Source organism: Mastigoproctus giganteus, chromosome 9 (genome assembly GCF_048544385.1).
Source record: "Mastigoproctus giganteus isolate SK-2022 chromosome 9, ASM4854438v1, whole genome shotgun sequence".
Taxonomy (NCBI): Eukaryota; Metazoa; Arthropoda; class Arachnida; order Uropygi; family Thelyphonidae; genus Mastigoproctus; species Mastigoproctus giganteus.
In genome coordinates this window covers 117,987,302-118,007,586 of record NC_143583.1, presented here as the reverse complement: position 1 = coordinate 118,007,586, position 20,285 = coordinate 117,987,302, and the positions used below count along the sequence as shown (strand labels likewise).

The following is a 20,285-nucleotide window of genomic DNA, read 5'->3' as shown; positions in this document are numbered from 1 at the left end:
TTTGACACTGCTCCATGCTCAAGACTACTGTACAAATTGGAGCAGGGTGGCATTAGAGACAAGTTACTTCTGTTGATAAATGGATGCCTGAGTTGCAGAAAAGAGAAGGTTATAAATGGACACTGAAGATCATTAAGAACTGATATTTCTGCAGCAAGACCTAGAAAAATGAGGTAATTGAGGTTTAACATTGCTAAATGCAAGGTACTACATATGGGCAGCGTAATCCCAGAATACCATACCAGTTAGATGGTACCACACTCAAAGTGATGGAGAATGAAAGAGGCCTAAGGGTATTGTACAGTCTGACACAAATTCTCTGAGCAGTGCAGGCTGTGAGAACATTTCGTGGAGTTCTGTTAATGATATACAGGAACTTTGCCAGTAGGGACAAGGAGGTGATTATCCCATTGTATAAGGCATTGGTTATGCCATATTTTGAGTATTGCATGCAGATCCAAGATGAGACCTGAATGTAGTGTTTAAGGCTTTAAATGGTTGAACTACTTAATGATGTTATTTATTATTTAATTTATTCATTATTCTATATTTATTAATGAATTTCATTTTATTTTTTTTATTGATGAAGATATCATGCTTAATGTCTAAGTCTGCAGATGATACAGAGGTTGGCAGGGTGGTTAATGATGGTAATCAAGGTAAGATGCTGCAACAAGATCTAGAAAAATTAGGCCAATGGGCTGAGAAATGGCAGTTGAAGTTTAATATTGGCAAATGCAAGGTACTGTATATGGGTTACAGTAATCCCGGATTAATACCAACTGTGCCATACTACACTCAGTGTAGCGGAAAATGAAAAAGATCTGGGGTGATTGCACAGTCAGATATGAAGTTCTCTGACCAGTGCAGATGGGCTGCCAGGAAAGCTCATGCGTTTTGCTAGTCAGGATAAGGAAGCAATTATCCCATTGTATAAGGCCACATCTTCATTATTGCATATAGGTCTGGAGGCCTTATTTTAGGAAGGATGTGGAGCTGCTGGGATGATTACAGAGAAGGGCAACGAGGTTGGTGAGGGGGGGACAAAGGGTTACTCTTTCCCAAGAAAGGCTTAAGTTCTACAAATTGCAGTCTCGAAACTAGGCACCTGCGAGGAGATTTGATTGGGGGGTTTTTAAGGCCTTGAATGGATTGAATATGAAATATCAATGGCATTCTTCCTCTTGTTGAGACTGCACACATGAGGGGCACATAAATTCAAATTGAGAAACGATAGTTGCAGGATAGATGTGTGGAAGTTTGTATTTAGCCAGTGGGTGTTTGGTTGTTGGAACAAACTTCCATCTGTTGTCATTGGGTAAGTGGTTAGTTTGAATAAATTCAAGAAAGAACTAAACAAATTCTTGGAGGGGATGGACAGGTGAGGTGGTTTTTTTTTTGCTGAGTCTCTATAAGCTTGCTTTCTTGCATCGTTTGTCACTACTTATACTACTATTGTTATTCTTTCTTACACAAGGAGAATGGAAATTGAAAAGGGATGGCTACAGTTCAGATGTGTAAAAATTTGCTTTCAGCCAGAGAGTAATTGATTTTTGAAAACAAACTACCATCTGATGTTGTGCAAGTAGTGGGTAGTTTGAAGGAAGAATTAGACATATTATTAGAGGATGGACAGATGAGGTGGATAGTGGGTTTTTTTTTTTTTTTTTTCTGATGCTGCATAAACTTGCTTCCTTGCATCATTTACCACTACTATTACTACTAATAATAATAATAAAATATACTTTTTTTTTTTCATCTACAGAATTTTTATTTTGATTTTATTTTTGACACTAATCTCACTCTGATGTTTGACTGTAAAGTCAAAATAGGAAAAACATATGCACAGAGTTTTTCAATTTTTACAATACATCCAAATGGCTTTCATTGTTTTTGACTTAAATTCATGATTGAAAAAAGGAAGTAGTGTGTTTTATATGCAATGGAAGATTAATTGAATTTTTCAGTATAACGTCCATATTAATTTGATAGGTCACAAACATTTTAATTTGAGAGGGTGCTGCATTAAAATGCCAGATTATTTCTGTAATTTTGAACGTTACATGTTGAAAACTTTATTAGAAGCGTGGTTTGCTTTTTTAAAGACAGATGTCTTAGATTATTCCCTAACACACTTACCGAGAGGCATCTCTACTATACACTCTTCTGACACATCTGCAAGCTCTAGCTGAAAAGAAAATATTTAATACAAAGAATTGTCTACAAAATCAAAGTGTGGAATATGTCTGCATTGATGAACAGCCTTTAAACTTTCATCATGTGCAATACAAATGACTGCACCCTCCTATCCACTAGAAGAGTAGGTAAGGCTATTTATAAATTTAAATTTTCTCTTTATTAATAATCTTATTACCCTTGTTTGGTTGTCCATTGAGATTCTTGGCTAACTGTACTAGCCTGAAATCTCAAGACTGCCAAACAGAACAAAGTTAAATTCTATTCCAGAGACATAAATATCCATTTTTGCTTAATGAAACAAAGTGCCATTTCCTTTAAATAGGTCTTATCTGTTAAGTCTTAATATATATATATATATATATATATTATTGCCGTACTACTGGCTGATGTTTTTATTTTAAATATCATATTTATTTTAATTATCAGATATAATTATCAGATATATATATATATATATATATAGTAAGCTTGCCGTGGAGCTTTTCTTCATTTTTATGTTTATATTAATGTTGCGTCAATCAGTGTGTGTCTGTGTCTGCTGACGAGGCTACTAGAGACGGTCGTGTTCAAAGCCGCTAAGTGGATTTTTCTTATTTATTGATTTGAAATTATTGTTTTTCTAAAACTTTTGATTTAAATTTAGTAGTATAACATTATTTTGTGATTTTCTGATTAATTTGGTGTATTTATTCTTTACTCGGCCTTGTAATTGCATAAAAGTATCGGTAAGGGTTTCCACGTGTTTCAACTCTGCTACCGTTCGTAAATTTCCCGCCATTGTGATACGATAGTTATATACCGTACTAGATAGCGTTAGTTGAACTTCGTTAGCAGTTAAATTGTACGTTTAAATAAATACATATAACGACTTAGATTACAAACGTAATATAATTAATTATATTTAACATAATTAATAACATAACATAATTAATTATAATTAATTAATAAACTAATAGAATCATGACTCAGACCAGAGCAGCAAAGCAAAGCAAAGGGCTCAAGCTAATGGAAGTACTGTGGCTCAGAGCAGAATTGAGGGGGGCAGTTGTCCTCTGACTCACAGCCTTATAAAATGCACTGTTTGCTTGATGTTTGCAGAGCAATCGGGTACGGGATATGATACTGCCTTGGGGGATGTCTGTGTGTGTGTGCGCGATGCAAGGAGTGTATCGATATCAGGCAACAACTCGGCGTTCTTGTGGGCCTATATGAGAGCTTGAAGGACAGGGTGGATGCCCTCGAAGAAACTAAATTGAGGGGCCCATCAAGCTCTCAGCTGCCCACATCAACACCAGAGCTTGCACTTGGGCATCGCGTGACACAGAGGCAACCCCCAAGGCTGAATGCGCTGGTCCCGAAGGAACTAGTAGTTGTTGGTGACTCTATTGTCAGGGACACGGGGAACATGCTTTGTAAAAAAGATAGGTGGAACAGGACCAGGGTATGTCTGCCAGGGGCAAAGGTTGATGACGTTGTAGAGCGAATATCATCTTTTAAGGGCACAAAAGGTGATATAGTTGTACACATTGGCACTAATAATATTAAGAGTAGGAGACCGGCAGAATTACTTAACAAGTACAGGTCACTGTTGAAAAAAAGCCGAGAATTAGGGTTGAATTTGAAAGTGTCTGCAATTCTGCCCAGACACGATAGGAGGAAGTATATGATGAGAGCCTTGTCGATCAATTCGGCCCTGGGAAGATTGTGCAAGGCTCAAGGGGTAGACTTTTTTTAAGCCTGGACTGTACTTGTTAACAGGAGAGATTGCTTCTACAGGGATGGGATACACTTAAATAGAAAGGGTGCAAGAATATTTGCTGATGCTATCGAGGCAGTGTTAGGTGGGTCGGAAAACTGCTAGCTTGGGGGGATACAAAGACCAATAGATTGACAGTAGCCACTGGCAGAGGTGAAAGAGATTCTTGCACTGCTTCTATTAGAATGAGCAGAAGCCTGAAAAACAAGATGCATGGTATTTCAGAGACTGCTGGGAGCCATTGCGGTACAAGTAAACACATGGGTTGTGTTAGGGTAGCTAAGAATAGAAACAGGTGCAGGTATACTTGCGTGTACACCAATGCTAGGAGTTTAGTAAATAAATTTGATGAATTTGAGGTATTGCTCAAAACATCAAAGGCAGATATTGTTGGGATATCAGAGACGTGGTGTCACACAGATATAAGGGATGCAGAACTGCAATTTGGGGAGTACAACGTCTACAGAAAGGATAGACAGGATAGGAAGGGGGGAGGGGTTATGCTATTAGTTAAGAAACGCATAAAAACCAAGGAAGTGAAGCCAGTCGACATCGCTGGACAGTGCAGTGTTGAGTCAGTTTGGTGTGACAAGCATTGGGAGATCAAAATTGAGAGTAGGAGTGTGCTATAGGCCTAATGACTCTGATGAGTATAATAAGGAACTGTACAGGGAAATAGAGTGGGCCAGTAAATCAGAGAGTTTTATAATGGGAGATTTTTAATTTCCCAGATATTGACTGGAATTTGGGGGCTGGTTACTCACGCACTTTTGTGGATTTATTGGATGATTGTTTTCTACATCAGCATGTTCGGGAGGCAACTAGAGGGAGTAATACTCTTGATTTGATTATCAGCAGTGATGCTTCATGCATTAAGAATCTGCAGATAAATGAACCACTAGGTGGCAGTGATCACAGTGTGCTGAAGTGGGATTTACTCAAAGAGGTAACTACCATTAGGGGTAAAGGGAAGGGTTATTGCTTCCGTAAAGGCGACTACGATGGACTGAGACAGTATTTAAATTCTATACAGTGGGACCAACTGATGATGTTACCAACAGCAAATTCAAAATGGGAAGCATTCAAAGAACTTATCTTGGAAGCTACTAGGCTTTACATACCAACTAAGAAATATTGTTCAAGGTATGGGCCTGAATGGATGTCAGATGAACTAATGAGACATATGGCAGAGAAGAAAAATGCATGGGATACTTACAAATTAACACATGACACAGAAGCCTATGATAGATACAAGTTGATATGCAACCAAGTTACAAAGGAGGTTAGGCAGGCGAAGGCAGATTACGAGAAATCCTTGGCAAGGGATGCAAAGAAAAACAGCAAAGAGTACTTTACTTATGTAAACTCTAGAAGGAAGGGGATGAATCAGATTGGTCCACTTGATATTGATGGGTCAACTGTTGATGATCCTGCTCAGGTAGCTAACAAACTAAATGAATATTTTGCATCGACATTTACACATGAGGAGTTATTCAGCAAGGGGAATGCCAGAGGTGTATTCAACTCTAGCAGTAAGCTACAGAATCTTGAAATAACTGGGAGTAAAGTGGAGGAGAAACTGTTGAAGATAAACACAAGAAAGGCACCCGGGGTGGATGGGATCTATCCAGTTATATTAAAGGAGGCAGCAAAGGAAGTAAGCAAACCCTTAGCCATAATTATGAGAGCTTCCTTGGACTCAGGGGAAGTACCCATAGACTGGAAATGTGCAAATGTGACCCCAATTCACAAAGGAGGATCAAAGGCTGACACAAGTAATTATAGACCTGTGAGCTTAACTTCTGTTCCAGGAAAATTAATGGAGGCACTGGTTAAAGAAGCACTGCAGGATCATTTAGACAAGACTTCAGTTATAGCTCAGACACAGCATGGTTTTGTTAAGGGGAAGTCTTGCCTGACCAACTTGATTGGATACTATGATGCAGTCACAAAAGAACTGGATGCAGGGAATAGCTTTGATATTATATACTTGGATCTTAGAAAGGCTTTTGATACTGTTGCACATGGAAGACTGCTACACAAATTGGAGCAGTGTGACATTGGAGGCAAATTGCTGCTATGGATAAAGGGGTGGTTGAGGGGGAGAAGACAGAGTGGTAATCATTGGACACTGCTCATCGTGGACTAATGTTATTAGTGGAGTCCCTCAGGGCTCAGTGTTGGGTCCATTATTGTTTTCTGTATTTATAAATGATATTGATGATGGTATATCAAGCTTAATGTCCAAGTTTGCAGACGATACAAAGGTTGGCAGGGTTGTCAAGGACACTACTGACACTATGCTGCTGCAACAGGATCTGGAAAGGTTGAGCAGATGGGCTGAGAGGTGGCAAATGAAGTTTAACATTGACAAATGTAAAGTACTACACATGGGAAACAGCAACCCCAGAGCAACGTATCAACTCTGTGGTACTACACTGACAGTGGTAGAGAATGAAAGGGACTTGGGGGTGGTTGTGCAGGCAGATATGAAGTTCTCTGAGCAGTGCAGACGGGCTGCAAGAGTAGCTCATGGAGTATTATCAATGATATACAGGAATTTTTCCAGCAGGGATAAGGAGGTGATTATTCCATTGTATAAGGCAATGGTCAGGCCACACCTAGAGTACTGTATACAGGTCTGGAGGCCTCATTTCAAGAAGGACGTAGAGCTGCTGGAACGAGTACAGAGAAGGGCAACAAGATTAGTGAATGGAACAAAGGGGTGTTCTTACGAAGAAAGGCTTAAGTTTTGCAAAGTACAGTGTCTGGAGACTAGGCACCAGCGAGGTGATCTGATAGAGGTGTATAAAGCCTTGAATGGTTTAAGCATGCTCAATGCTGATGGGATTCTTCCTCTAGCTCAGAAAAATCACCTGAGAGGGCATAAATTCAAATTGAGGAAAGACAGATGTAGGATAGACGTGCGGAAATTTGCCTTTAGCCAGCGGGTGGTTGGTTGGTGGAACAGACTTCCATCCCTTGTGGTGGAGGTTGATAGCCTAAATAAGTTTAAGGCTCAGCTGGACAGGTATTTTGAACGAACAGAGGGGTGAAGTGGAAGTGGGTTTTTTTTTTTTTTTTTGGCTGATGCTGCATAAGCTTGCTTTCTTGCATCAAATGCTTCTACTAATGCTAATCTTGAAAATTTCATAATGTATTTTTGATGAACATGAGTAATAATATTATTTATTGATGATTACTTATTTATTTGTTGAATCATCTCAGAGTCCAAAAACATGATCTTCATACAAAATCATCTTTTCAAAAAACATGAATTAGAAGTACCATAGAAAACTTTCTGCAACTGAGCCTGTACAGCAATTTAGAAAAATAACAAAATTTCTTCTGTTACAACAAAATTTACCAATGATAACTCTTTTTACTAATAAACAATTTTTTGTCTATGTCTACAGTGGAACTTTGATTATCCATGTGGAGCCTCTTTCTTTCAAATGTTATTTAACTTTTTTCCATGATAGCATCATTAGTTATGTACAAAGGTATGTACTTTTCATTATGACCACCAGTACGTAATGCAAAATTACTCACACACATGTGCGTAAGGAGGGGGGATTTATGATGTACAACTTGTACTACCAATTTCCTGTTGTACAAGTTGTACACAGACACACATCATTTTTCTGGTGTTTTTAGATCAGAAGATATGGATGAACAAGGTGACAGCCATTTCTGGCAGTGGTGTGTGATGGAGTTTCTGATCAATCAGCCACATGTATCCATCAAAAACTCTTGGCAGTGTGTGAGGACCAGGCAATTGATTGATTAATGCTTAGTACAAAGGTGGCTCCAGTGGTTTCAAGAAGGTGATTTCAACATCAAGGACAAACCAATAGCAAGAAGACCAATGTCTGTCACAAACAGTGAAAACAAAAAACTCATTGACCAACTCATTCCAAAATGACAAGTGCATAAGCACCAGACAGGTAATAGATGCTGAGAAAATGTCAAAAGGAAGTGTTTTGACCATCAGCAGACTAGGGTATAGAAATATTTGTTCTTAGTAGATGCCTAACACAAGAGATGATGGCTGCTAGGAAAGAGATCCGTGAAGATGTTCTGGAGAGGTTTAGCACTGGTAGTCCTGAATGCTTTCATCACATATGATGAAACATGGCCTTTCCATTATGACCTACAAACCAAACAACAATCCATGAAATGGGCTCACCCGACATCACCTGTAAAGAAAAGGCCAAAACTTATGGCCGCCTTCAATTTCTTGGAAAATGTAACAACCATTAGCAAAGAAGGATACTGCTTATTTGTAGAAAACTTAATAGAGCTGAAAACCAAAAGACCTGAACTGAATCAGCACGACATTGTTTTGTCAAGATAATGCAGAGTTGCACACAGCACAAATGACATTGTCAGAGATCACCCAGCTGGGGTGAAAGATAATACCTCGCCCACCCATAGCCCTGACCTTCCCCATCAAATTTTTTTTGTTGTTTGGTAGACTGGAATCATACCTGCATGGTAAGATGTTTGAGAGTGCTCCTGATTTTTACTAAAGTGCATTCATTGCCTGGAAAGAACACTGGAGAAAATGCAGCAAGTGTGGTGGTTCTTACAATGATTAAAATTTTCACAAAGTTGAAAGATTGTATTTTATGTATATGAAGTACAGTTACAGTATCTCAGACAATAAAGATCTTAGAGCTTATAGTGTGTAAATTATTTGCCTGCCCTTGTGTTTATTTTATTAGAGAAACTAGTGGATATTTGAATGTTGTCTTGCCATAACGGACAGAGCAAAGTGGAGGAGAAATTGTTGAAGTTAAACATAAGAAAGGCACCTGGAGTGGATGAGATCTATCCAGTTATATTAAAGGAGGTGGCAAAGGAAGTAATCAAACCCTTAGCCATAATTATGATAGCATTCTACTGTTGCACATGGAAGACTACTGTACAAATTGGAGCAGTGTGGCATTAAGGGCAAATTTCTCCAATGGATAAAAGGATGGTTGAGTGGGAGAAGACAGAGAGAGGTAATCAATGGACACTGCTCTTCGTGGACTAATGTTATTAGTGGAGAACCCCAGGGTTCGGTGTTGGGCTCATTGTTATTTTGTATATTTATCAATGATATTGATGAAGGTATATCAGGCTTAATGTCAAAGTTTGCAGATGATACAAAGGTTGGCAGAGTTGTTAATGACAGTATGCTACTGCAACAGGATCTAGAAAAGTTGAGCTGAGAAGCAGCAACTGAAGCTTAACGTTGACAAATGCAAAGTACTGTGAGGCGCATCTGTAGCCAGGTGGGAAGGAGCAGCAGTGCATAGCACACACACTTCTTGATTAGACCGGGGTTCGAGCCCGTCACCACCAAATACGGAGGATGCGGAAAGGTCAGGGAATGACTACCGCATATTCACGGAGCAATATGGCCTTAGTTGCTAATGCTCCTAAAAACCAAATAACAAATAGCAAAGTACTGCATATGGGTAGCAGTAACCCCAGAGAAACATACCAACTGTGTGGTACTATACTACACTCAGGGTGGTAGAGAATAAAAAAGACCTGGGGGTAATTGTGCTGTCAGATATGAAGTTTTCTGAGCAGTGCAGTTAACTGCCAGAGCAGGGCATGGGGTCTTGTCAATGATATACAAGAACGTTGCTAGTAGGGAAAAGGAGGTGATTATCTCTTTTTATAAGGCAATAGTCAGGCCACACCTTGAGTACTTGTGTAGTGGCCTGGAGGCTTCATTTTGGGAAGAATATAGATTTGCTAGAACAAGTACAGAGAAGGGCAACAAAATTGGTGAGAGGAATGAAGGGCTCCTCTTACCAAGAAAGGCTTAAGTTCTGTAAATTGCTGCATCTGGAGATATGGACTAGGCACCTGTGAGGTGATCTGATTGAGGTGTGTAAGGCTTGAATGGTTTGAGCAGGCTCAATACTGAGGGGAATTCTTCCTCTTTCTCAGATTACAAACCCAAGGGACATAAATTCAAATTGAGGAAAGACAGTTGTAGAATAGATGTGTGGAAATTTGCATTTAGCCAGTGGGTAGTCGATTTCTGGAACAAACTTCCATCTGTTAATGTGAAATTTGATGGCTTAAATAAATCCAAGGAAGAACTAGACAAATTTTTAGAGCAAATGGACAGGTGAAATGGGATTTTTTTTTTTTTTCTTTCTCTTTTTTTTTTTTTTTTTTTGGCTGATGCTTTATAAAAGAAATTAGTGAAGCCATGGGCCGCGCAAAGGATGGCAAGTCACAAGGCCTAGATAAAATTGAAGTTGCTTTTATGAAAAAGTCATATGAATTGAAACCTGAATTGTATATTGAGTTATTTAATAACTGTTTAGAAGGAGTCGTCTTTCCCCAATTCTGAAAGAATGTTCGGGTGAAATTAATTGTTAAAGGCATGGATAGAATGCTTAATTAATACCAACCTATTGCTCTGCTCCCTGTTATAGACAAAGTGTATGAATGGCTGTTGATCAGCCTTAATGATTATGTATGATACAGAAAATTTGTTCTCTAGAAATCAATTTGGTTTCAGAAAAGGACTATCCGCAGAGGATGCTGTGTATCAATTGATACACACAGTGGAGCGGCAGGGTGATGCTAGGTACGTCCTTGCTATATTTGTGGATTTCGGGGAAGCATTTGACCGGCTATATTGGGAGGGTATCTTGTGTAGAATAAGGATTTCTAATTGTTCACGGAATTTATATTCTGTATTTAAGAGTTATTTTATTTTTCTAGAGAAATATCTGTTAAGACAAGCTATACTCAGATTATTAAGAAGGTTTCATGTGGATGTTCACAAGGCTTGGTGATTGACCCCTTTGCGTGGAACATCGTATTAGATGAATTTTTAAAGAAACAGATTTCCAGGGTGCCTCCATAGCCAGGTGGGCAGGAGCAGCAGTGCATAGCACATGCTCCTTGATTAAACCGGGGTTTGAGCCTGTGACCACCAAATACGGAGGATGCAGAAAGGTCAGGGAATGACCACTGCATATCCCCAGAGCAATATGGCCTTAATTGCTAATGCTCCTAAAAACCAAATAACAATAACAACAGATTTCCAGCATAAAATTTATAGCATATGCTGATGATTTAGCTGTATTAGTATTAGTATTAGTAATGGCCGCATGGTGCAAGAAAGCCTATGGCTTATGCTGCACCAGTCAAAAAAAAAAAAAAAAAAATCCGAACAAACAATTATAAAAACAAAAAAATAATAAAAAATAAATAATTAATAAAAAAAAAGGAAATTAAACCTATCATCCTATGCGCTTCCCTTACCCGAAAGTACTATCCAGATGACCTTTGAATTTCCCCAAACTGTCAGCCTCTACCACCCATGAAGGCAACTTATTCCAGTAATTTATAACTCGCTGGCTAAAATAAAACTTCCTGCAGTCCAATCTAAACATTTTCCCCCGTAACTTGAATTTATGTCCCCTAGTTCTAGCATCATTTATAATCTTGAAAATTTCGTCCTCATTCATTTTACTGATGCCTCTCAGAACCTTAAACACCTCAATCAAATCTCCTCTAAGGTGTCTAGTTTCCAAACTCTGCAACCCACATATTCAAAGTCTTTCTTCATAGTACAAGGAAACTCTCATTCTTTGATTGAAAATTTGAGCAACAGAGGTTTTAGGTATGTTATAAAATTGGTGTCAAAATTACGTTGCAAATTTCCAAGGGAAAGACTGTTCAGATGCTTCTGAAGGGGGTGCCTTTGTATAAATTGTGCCGCTACTGTTAGGCTTTATGGGGATGCGGTTTGGTATGTTAGAGTCACGAATTATTTGAGTTTATATCTTGAGGAGTGTCTCTTTTTTACTGAGCACGTCAAGGTTTTGAAAACTAAAATTCGAACATTATATGCCAGGCTTTGGAGGATCATTAGGACCGATTGGGGAATCAAATGACGATCTTTAAATTTATTATATGACTGTTTGTTCCTCCCAGTCATGACCTATGCCTCTGGAGTTGGGTTCACAGAATTAATGTTATTATACAGAAATATTTGATGCAAGTTCAGAGATTTGCTCTTCTTGGGTTGACTCGTGCTTGCTGGACTGTCTCCAATGAAGCTTTACAGATTATTTCTGGATAGCTTCCTGTTCAGTACGGAGTTTTGTTGGCTGGATTATTGTATTATACAAAACATAATATTAGAAGGACTATTCTGAGCATAACATCTTGCCCAGAGGAAAATAGGAACTATTCTAAAGTTGTTTTGAAATCTGAGGGAAAAAAAAGAATTGTCTTGAAAATAATGGACATATGGCAATATGGCAAGATGATTGGGAAAATGCAGAAAAAGGCCATCAGACCTTTATGTTTTTTTCCGATAATAAAATTATCAATCCAAAGTTAAAACCATGGCTTCAGTTTGGTTTTCATGCCACAAGCCTCATTACTGGACATGGATTGACATATAAATTGTAATTGTTAAGATTACGTGAGCAGGGGTCATGTGTCTGTGGTGAACCGAAAACATCTGAGCATGTTATGCTGGATTGTCATTATTTGGATGTCAGATCTAAATTGGAAAGATCAGTTGGTATTTTAGAGAAAGAGCAACTCTGGGTTCTGTTCGCAGATCGCCATCTGTTTGCATATTTTAATGACTTCGTGAGTGAAGTATTTAGAAGACGGAAAACACTAATGCGAGATAGCAGTGGCTCACCTCCTTGTAGAAGGGACGGGAACCCACCTGATTAAGATTTACAAATGGGAAGTATAACGTTGATTTTTGTGACTTTGGGGCCTAATGGCCAAATTGAAAGTTCAAAAACAAAAATAAGAAAGGAAATTATGTATTAAGCTCTTTTCATTGTCAATATCAATCCACCGTAAACTCCAATTAAGTTAACAGCACAACATTGCAGTTGATAGCCAAGGACAGGCTGCGGCCTAGGGAGTGGCCTTTAGCATTAATGGAATCTTAATCTAAATGTGTGATGCTGTATAAACTTGTTTTCTTGCATCATAAGCCTCTACTAATGCTAATACTAAAACAATAGATATTGTGTTGCCCAGAAAGAACAATATTTATTTATTTATTTTTATCTTTAAAATAAATATATCTTGAATTCACTGTGTGTGAACTCCACCTCCATACACTTCTTGTCGTTTTTTTTTTTTTTTTTTTTTTTGTTGAATTGGCAGTTAAGCATTAGATGCATTTTAGGTGCATTTGCATATATATAACTAAGTATACAGTAAACCCCCGCTATTCGCGGGGGTTACGTTCCTGAGAAATGCCGCGAATACTGAGTTATGGCTCCCATAGTAATATAGGGGTTCCATTCCAAAATATGAAATATATAAGAAAAACTAGTCTAAAATTTTGTCTATGTATTATATGTGCCTTCATAATATGACTATGTACATAGACAGTACATTGTGAAATGCAAGCATATGGCATCGAAATGAAAATAAGAAACAATTTAATATTAAATGTAATATCTGTTAGAAATTTCAAACAAATCTTTCAAACCAGCGCCTTTGCTAGCTAAAAAACTTATCCTGCCAGTGTTATCACCAGTTTCACTAAAGTGTTGATAAAGGAGTTTTGCCTTTTCACGAATGATGAGTGAACTTAACGGAATTTTATTATGAGTTCCGTCTTCTATCCACAGATTTAAAGCTTTTTCCATTTTTTTCTAATTTAACATCACGAGTTACAGAGCAAATTTTTGAAGCAATTAGCGCGTTTTCACGGACACTACGGCGGATTTTTTCTTCCGATTTCTTGATTGATCATAACGTTGACTCATTGATTTTATAATGTTTTGCCACTGAGGAGACACTTTCACCATTAGAAATTTTATCTGATAACTCAATTTTATTCGCTAATGTCATCACCTTCTTTGATCTTTTCACATTTCCCTTGTTATTCGTAGCCATATTTTTGTACGGGTTAGAAACAATTTGTCCACAATAAAGTCACTTTCTTCTATTAACACACTAGAAAAAGTCTGTTTTACATTGCAAAATGGTAGATTTATCACTAAAGCATATCAGTTTATGAATTGATAAGTTTATTCAATTTATAAGCATATAAATTAAAAGTAAACGACGAAACCTTCCATGGCAAGCACATAACACATACTGAAGAAGGATTAGCAAGAAATATCCATGCTCGTGATTTTGTCGCCCCTCTCTCCTCCCCCACCTACTGAGCGCTTTTTTACCAGGAAAGATAATTTTAGCCACGCCCATGTTTTTTATGGCGGAAAATGTTCACGGCGCTTTAAAATTCACATTTTTTTTTAGGTTTCATTTTATATTAAATCAATGACCGCGAATACGTGAAACCGCGAATAGCGGGAGTTTACTGTATAACATGGTTGATTGTTGTTGTTATTTGGTTTTTAGGAGCATTAGCAACTAAGGCCATATTGCTCCGGGGATATGCGGTGGTCCTTCTCTGACCTTTCGGCATCCTCCGTATTTAGTATTAGTAACGGCCGCATGGTGCAAGAAAGCCTATGGCTTATGCTGCACCAGCCAAAAAAAAAAAAAAAAAAATCCGAACAAAACAATGATAAAAACAAAAAAAAAATAAATAAATAAATAAATAATAATAATTAATAAATAAAAAAAATAAAATAAAAAATAAATAAAAAGGAAATTAAACCTATCATCCTATGCGCTTCCCTTACCCGAAAGTACTATCCAGATGATCTTTGAATTTCCCCAAACTGTCGGCCTCTACCACCCATGAAGGCAACTTATTCCAGTAATTTATAACTCGCTGGCTAAAATAGAACTTCCTGCAGTCCAATCTAAACATTTTCCCCCGTAACTTAAATTTATGTCCCCTAGTTCTAGCATCATTTATAATCTTGAAAATTTTGTCCTCATTCATTTTACTGATGCCTCTCAGAGCCTTAAACACCTCAATCAAATCTCCTCTAAGGTGTCTAGTTTCCAAACTCTGCAACCCACATATTCGAAGTCTTTCTTCATAAGGACGCCCTTTTGCCGATCTCACCAGGCGAGTTACCCTTCTTTGCACCCTTTCAAGAAGCTCGATGTCTTTCTTCAGGTGCGGTCTCCATACTTGAACACAGTATTCCAAGTGTGGTCTAACATAAGCCTTATATAATGGGATTATCACTTCCCTATCTCTACTTGCAAAAGTTCAATAGATCATCGATAGGACACCATGGGCCTTCCTTGCAACCTGTTTACAATGCTCAGAGAATTTCATGTCTGACCGTATCGTAACACCCAAGTCCTTTTCCTCCAGTACTGGGTTTAGTTGAACTCCACCAAGGGAATAAGTTTTTTTGGGATTACTGTTTCCCAGGTGTAATACCTTACACTTTGTTGGATTAAAGCACAGCTGCCATTTTTCTGACCATTCCTGAAGTCTATCTAGGTCTCTCTGAAGAAGCTCAGCTTGACAGTGATCATTAACTACTCTACCAATTTTAACATCATCTGCAAATTTAGACATCATGCCCTCTATCCCTTCATCAATGTCGTTTATGAAAATTAAAAACAACAGTGGGCCTAATACTGATCCTTGGGGAACCCCACTTCTTACATCAACCCAATCTGAGGAATAGCCATTTATCACAACCCTCTGCCTCCTGCCCTGAAGCCATCCTTCTATCCATCTAAGGATTTTCCCAGTGATTCCAACCTGTTCCAGCTTATAAAGCAACCGCTCATGTGGGACTGAGTCAAAAGCTTTGCTGAAATCTAAATAAACAATGTCGAAATTATTCCCTAAATCCAGCTCGTGAGTGACCCTTTCGAAATAGCGAACCAGATTTGTTAAACATGATTTTCCCTTTATGAAACCATGCTGAGTATCCTTGAGAATTTCAATTCGATCCAATTGATCCTGAATTCCACCCTTGATCATTGCCCCCATGATTTTCCCTACTACTGAAGTCAGACTGACAGGTCGATAATTTCCAACTTCACTTTTAGAGCCACCCTTATGTATGGGAGATACATTTGCACTTTTCCAATCCAAGGGAATCTCCCCAGAGTCTAGTGATGCTCGCATAATTAGCCTCAATGGTTCAATGCACTCGCTTGCCGCCTCTCTTAAGATTATAGGGTATATTCCATCAACTCCAGGAGCTTTACTGGTCTGTAGGCTCGAAAGTTTTTTCATTAAATAATCTTGCGAAATTTCAATATCATTAATTACATATTTTTTAACTTCGCTCCCACAATTTCCCTTTGCCACAAAAGGCTTTTCATTTGTAAATATCGATGTAAAATAACTGTTGAGTTCATCTGCAACGGCAGCTGGTGTATTTATTACTATCCCCTTTCCCTTACGTAAAGGTCCGATCTGGTTTGTCCTGCTCTTCTTGGCATTTATATATGTGAAGAATTCTTTATCCCCCCCCCCCCTCTTTGCTCTGTTTGCTAGTGATTTCTCATAAACTGCCTTTGCCTGTCGAACCTTTTCTGTGGCTCTATTACACATCACCTTGTAGCTGTTATAGGCTTCAGTACTTTTTATTGCTCTGTAACCTTTCCATGCCACCTTTTTCTGCTCAAGTAATGCGGCAACTTCGCTATTCATCCAACTTGGAACCCTCCTCGTGGAGTATTTTTTTAATGGTGGTATATACACATCAAGGCATCTGTGATTAATGTTTTAAAAGCGTACCACAGTTCAATTGTATTCATTCTCTGCGCGATATCTACCCAGTTAATAGAGGCCATGTAGTACCTTAAGGCATCGTAATTTCCTTTTCTGAAATTAAAACCCATTCCTTTGCCTTTTACTTCTGCTACCTCTCTCGTCATCATCCACCGTAGAACTCCGTGATCACTTCCTGCTACTGGTTCCTCTACTGTCAGCCCTGTTATGTCATCTGATTCATGTGTGATGATGAGGTCTAGGATATTCTTTTCTCTAGTACTTTCCCTGACATGTTGATTTAAAAATTTTGTTCCCCATGTCGAGTTTCCTTCCCATTTACTCCAATCAATTAGAGGCAAATTGAAATCACCCATAATAAGGCATTGACGCTTACTTGCCCATTCCATTTGCATGTAGAGGCTTTTGTCATAATCTTCACAATCACCTGGTCTGTAGATTACTCCTACTCGCATTATACCTTTGTTTCCAACTATCTCACACCATACAGACTCTATACTAGCATGTGAAACGTCTGAATCCGGGAAAGCTATCGTCGCACTCAGGCTGCTTCTGATAAGAAGCATTACCCCACCACCCCTTCTATCTAACCTATCCTTCCTAAATACATTATACAAGCCGTACTGAAACTCATCATCCCCAATTTCCGGGTGGCACCACGTCTCTGTAAGCCCTATTATGTCCGTGTTACTTGTTTTAACCAGCAGTTCGAATTCGCTCATTTTATTGACGACACTTCTAACATTACTGTATAAACAATTAAGATTTACTGTTCTTGTATATTTAACAACCCTAAAACAACCCTTGAAGTTTTTTAGGCTCTCTTCCCTGATATTAGCTACCCGCTCATGTGAAACGGCTTTGCCCCCAGAACATCTAGATAATACGTCCAGTTGGGGTAACAGATAAGAACTCTTAAGGTATGTGCAAGAGTTACATTGACCAATATTATCAGATAAATGCGTGTCAGTATTACCCACATCCCCCCCTAACTAGCAGTTTCCCTGAACCTTTAAGGTATCCTCAATAATACTAGCAAAAACTTTTGCACCACCTTTGTTTAAGTGTATCCCGTCTCTACAAAACAAATTCCTTCTACCTACAAGTGTGGGCCATGAAGCGTGTGCTACGCACTGCTGCTCCTGCCCACCTGGCTACGGAGGCACCAATATAACATGGTTGGAAGATAATAGATTCTCTAAATTAGCTTACACATATAGAGCAAAAGGAAAACGAGAGAGAGGAAGACCAAAGAAAAGATGGGCAGACCTCTTTGAGATCGGAACAGGCAGATCACCTAATCCATGAAGTAACATGGTGAAGACAATAGCTAAGTACCTGTTGTCTTCATCATGTCTGTCCATCTGCCCTTATGTAACAGAGGGACTCCCAGTGGATGGATTTTCATGAAATTTTGTAATTGTGCTTGGTAAAAATATTTGTCAAGCCAAACCAAGTTTCATTAGAAATAGAAATCTGGCAGTTATTATTTCTTTCTTTTTTTTTTTTTTTTCCCCATATGATTTGTATGGAAAAAAGAAATTCGTAGATTAAATATAGTTTTAATGCAGTATTGTTAACTTTAGATGTTCCATGCATTCTTTGCATGTATCGTTATGCAAAACTCATGAATGTGATATCACTTCTGACAAGATACAAAGAGAAAAGAGACTGAAAAAAAGAGTAATATGGGAGGAGATTAATAAATATTATACAGTTGTAATTAAACTTGAATGGCTAAGTTTAGAGAACTAACCATAATGCGTTTTATATTTATTGAAAACTAAACCCAGTAGACATGAAAACACAACAGGCAAAATAAAAATGGCTAATATTAGGTTATTTCCTGTAAGTTAATTTTATCTTCTGTTCTTGCTTTAAAAAAAAATGTTAAGTTACATTAAGATAAATTTCCCTTGTGGCTAGGTGTATATATATAATGTTATATTTTCATATTTTGAATTCCTGAGAATAAATTGCATTTTTTGATTAACTGGCATCCCACATTCCATAATTAGTGTGGATATTCAAGGTTTCACATGTAAACATCACCAAGATTACATTTTAAAACATCTTATTTTTTATGAACATATCAAAAAGTAGTTTGATACCAACCTAATGAAGAATTGAACCACATCAGCCATATTTACCAGTTATTAAATCTTCATCAGCCATTTAATATAATAATAAGATGGTAATAATATACAAAATGATTGGCAATTAAATTAAATCCTTTTATATTGCATTTCAGTATTCTACTTAGCTTAAATGATTGATTTTAAACAACCTTACAGATAATAATTGGATCAGTTCAAGTCATAGAATTTTTTTTTCTTTATAGCAGTATATGGTTCAGATGATTCGGATGATGAAAGCAATGCTGTTGGAAGTCCATCAACTGCTAAGCATCAAGCAGTAGACAGTACTACAAAATTAACAAATAGTTTTTCTTCATATACATCAAAACCTATCACATAACACATTTTTGGAATTTATTTCTACTGCTGTTTATGGACTCATTTCTGTAAAATATCCTTTTGCTATACATTTTAATTCAACAACTTCATTGTCTTTAAAACAACGCACCTTCCAAATTCAGCTTATTTAATGCTTAAACTTCCACTTGATAACTTGATTTGTTTCATAAGAAGCACGTTTTTGAAATTTAAATTGAGGAAGAATTTATATTCACACATGAATGTATTTCTTTACCCATATATATAGTCATTAATTATGTAATTTACTTGTAAGCATACACTTAACAGAGTTATTTTTCAATTTGTTATTTTTCCTCGTGGCATAAAGAAGTTTTTAATTCTGATTTCTAGTTTACAATGTAAAAAATTTTCATCTTTTAGATACAGTAAAAGTCTGTTATATCCAGAAAATATTTTATATACTGTAAAAGTTCAGAAAACCCCAAAGAAATGCATATACTATCAGATACTACTTTTAATTACCAATAATTTTTTTTTTTTTACTAAAATTTGCATTGCATTTCACGTTTCAGTGATTAAACATTTCATCTTCACAAGTATTAATTATCTCACATTCAAAAGTTGGCTGCTCTAAGCATTTCTGTGTTTTATCCATGGCTAATAAGAAATAATAATTTAAAAATAAATACACTTGTCTATAATGATAGAAGTCTTGTTTACATGTTAAGAGAACAAATGCAAGTAAAAGCTACCAAAGTACTGTTTATAAAGTCTTATTCATTTTCTTCACATTAAAAAAATAATGTTTTTCTGGTAGTCAGCATTATTTAGGTGATAATTCATTAACTGTTTCACAAGTGAGTTCTGATTGTGAGTGAGTATCTACATATTGGGTTTTCAAGATCAATGTGCTACGTGAATGAGTTTCTTTTTTTTTTTTTTTTTTTTTTCATAGAAATTCTAAATTTTGTATAAATTAAAACTTTGTACATAAATACTTTTATATATTAATTTGTTTTTATTTTGACTATTGCCTGCCTAGAACAAAATTGAAAAAAATCAGAAGTTTAAAAAAAAAAACATTTATAAAGAAAATTCCTAAAAAATATGTAAAAAAAAAAACCTCATTACTTTTTTTATACAGTTATGTCCTCAACATATATTTACATATTAATTAATTTCTGGATCTGAGTTCCAGAGAATTTCTTCATGTCAAATTTGTAAACCTAGATTGGATAACAAGTCATGGTTA

At 37.1% G+C, this 20,285-nt stretch overlaps 1 protein-coding gene across 1 annotated transcript in view; it reads left to right on the top strand.

Annotated features, from left to right (window-relative positions):
- LOC150080674 (uncharacterized) overlaps positions 1-19,168 on the top strand; it is a 354,324-nt gene extending 335,156 nt beyond the window's left edge. Inside the window, exon 16 of the mRNA XM_090381399.1 lies at positions 18,937-19,168. Within this exon, the coding sequence (XP_090237525.1) occupies positions 18,937-19,073 (137 nt within the window). The 3' untranslated portion in view covers positions 19,074-19,168. The remainder of the gene's footprint in view (positions 1-18,936) is intronic.
- Positions 19,169-20,285: the final 1,117 nt, after the last annotated feature.